General features: G+C 41.4%; 1 protein-coding gene across 1 annotated transcript in view; it reads left to right on the top strand. All coding sequences in view use genetic code 11, as the record gives it.

Moving 5' to 3' along the window:
* EGR_07981 (hypothetical protein) overlaps positions 1 to 2,388 on the top strand; it is a gene marked incomplete at both ends in the record, with an annotated part of 14,505 nt that overhangs the window by 3,879 nt on the left and 8,238 nt on the right. Inside the window, 2 exons of the mRNA XM_024497230.1 lie at positions 342 to 382; positions 559 to 783. Coding sequence (XP_024348360.1) covers positions 342 to 382; positions 559 to 783 — 266 coding nt within the window. The remainder of the gene's footprint in view (positions 1 to 341; positions 383 to 558; positions 784 to 2,388) is intronic.

The following is a 2,388-nucleotide window of genomic DNA, read 5'->3' as shown; positions in this document are numbered from 1 at the left end:
AATATTCGTGAAATGAACATAAGAAATGGCCAGTGCTATGCTGGCGATGAATTCTGGGGTGGCCCCTGCCAAGTGGAATAAAGTATGCTGACATTGAAATATTCCTCTTTTTTATGCACAGTCCTCTTCCTTTATTTTTCTGCCCATTATGATGAAAGAACCGTTGAATGCGACAAGTGAAAGTGCACGATAATCCATTCCTGTACTTCAACAAATTGGTCAGTTTCAAGTTGATGATGTGCATGAAGGGCAGCAGGAAATGCACAATTGTCATGCCCACATAGCAAAAATAAAATAGTTAATTTCGTCGACACCATTGGAAACATTGTGTTTCATTTTAGGATGTGCCAACATCACTCTGAACGATGTATCCAAGCAGAAGGTATTGCAGGTGTTTTCTGAGTACGGCCCAGTTTCGGCAGTACACTTTGTGCCGAACTGTGCATTTCAGAAGCCATAGGAAGGTGAGTGAGTAGAGCTGGAGAATAATATGCAAACGTATTGCAGAATGGACACCTGTTTGCATTAGCGGAATTTGCATATACCTTCTTTGAAAAGTGCAGTATTTTGAACGGCGAATGGCGTGCGTGTGATTTATGTGATGAGGAGCCTTTCGCTTACTTGTGTGTTGATGGAAAGCAGAATGAGGAGGTACAATCAGCGAATATTTTGCATGCAGGTGAAGTGGACCTGAAGACATCGTTTCCACTTTCCCGGTTTCTTCGTGGACAATCACACGTGGAACTCACATTTGCTGTTCAAGGCGCAAACAGTGAATCTTTGGTTTGTAAATTGTTGTATTAATGTTGTGAAAGCATAACTTTATGTTTCTAACAGCACTCGAGTAGTCTTTTGCATTATTTGCTCATAACACTGTACTGGACGAATTCTGTCCCTAAATCTTGATTTAAAATATAGGTGCACTTCGCTATAAATAGAGCACTCCTGTGAACTTGGGAAGGCAGTACTCTTCAAGTGTCCTATTCGCCTTTCTGCCGTGAGTTTAATGTGCATTCAATCGGGTCATTTTTTGTGTTCTCAACTTCAACTGAAGTGCCAATCACGCCTTTTTCTACCCAATCAAGGTAATTTGACACAAGATACGCAGTCAGATCTAAGAATATTCATCGCCAACTTTACACGACATAACAAGGATGAAAATAGCACTTATGGATGGGCTACTGCGAACAGCATGCTGGAAGTAACTATAGACTAGATGCAGGGAGGTGAGTGAATATCCCTTCTGATAAGTCAGGACTGCCATCTTTCTTTGCAATGAATCTGCTTCATCACCACTATTGCACGATTACTTGAGGTGAAATTAAGTCTTATCTGGAGAGAAAAATTGTACAATGGATGTGAAAGTTGCTGAAAGTGTTGCATTGATTTAGGTGAGTCGCCAGAAATCGCACAATGCCGCGGTAAGTTCAAACTCACGCCTATGCGACGATGAGCATAATACCAGACCATGCCACTCATTCCAACATTAACTTCCTCTTTGTGCTTTCAATATACTCCAACGTGCGTGAAGTGCATTAGAGTAGTCGGGATTGTTTGGTGCTGATGAGAGTTTAGCGAGCAACTTGGCATTGACTATTTGCTGACCACTTGATTGATGTGACTTTCAGAATACCAGGCCAGAAGTGGTAAGTAAAGTGAAACGTATCATGACCAAATCAGTACTGCAAAGTTGGTTGCAAAAGTGGCAAATCCTAAAAGATGAAAAATATATGGTCTACGTGACGCGTTTTACCGCCTTCATGTTGTATGGCATACATACATTCAATGCTCAGTGCTGAGTCCCATTTGTGCAAAGCACATTGCCCCACATCCCTCAAGAAGTATATAAACTGGAACACAGAAGTCTGCTTTGAAAGGAGAGCAGTAACTTATATCTGTATTCTAGTAACCAAATGTCAGTTTAATCTGTTCACAAGTTAATGCGCCACCCTGGCTGCGACATCCTCCCGTGTGTTACAGTTGTTTCCAATCCTGGTGGCAACACCCAGGTTTCATTCATTTTTCACTTTTGCACGATATCTTCATTCATGATCGACTATGCTAGCTTTAGTACTTTCACTTTACATATGCAGCAAAAATACCCTTTTTATTGGCAAATTTCGAAAGCCGCGTTCATTAGTACGGCATGGCGCGAGTTGTGCTTGCATTGAAGTTGATTTGTTCCCTTTTTCCTTTGATGATTGTGTGCAGCAACAACTTCCTCGGGTAAGTTGACTAAGCGATCATTTGTAGTGGCATTCACCACCCTAACACGCTTCTTCAAAGCAGCAAATTTTTTGTCTATTGTGTTGTAATTATCCAATTGATTTCTCTGCTTTTTTCCCTCCGCCAGGACGTGGACAGGCCTACACTTTGAAGTGTAAGTTG

Source organism: Echinococcus granulosus (genome assembly GCF_000524195.1).
Source record: "Echinococcus granulosus chromosome Unknown EG_S00092, whole genome shotgun sequence".
Lineage (NCBI taxonomy): Eukaryota > Metazoa > Platyhelminthes > Cestoda > Cyclophyllidea > Taeniidae > Echinococcus > Echinococcus granulosus.
The sequence above is the reverse complement of the archived record's forward strand: the minus strand, read 5'-3'. Positions and strand labels throughout refer to the sequence as shown.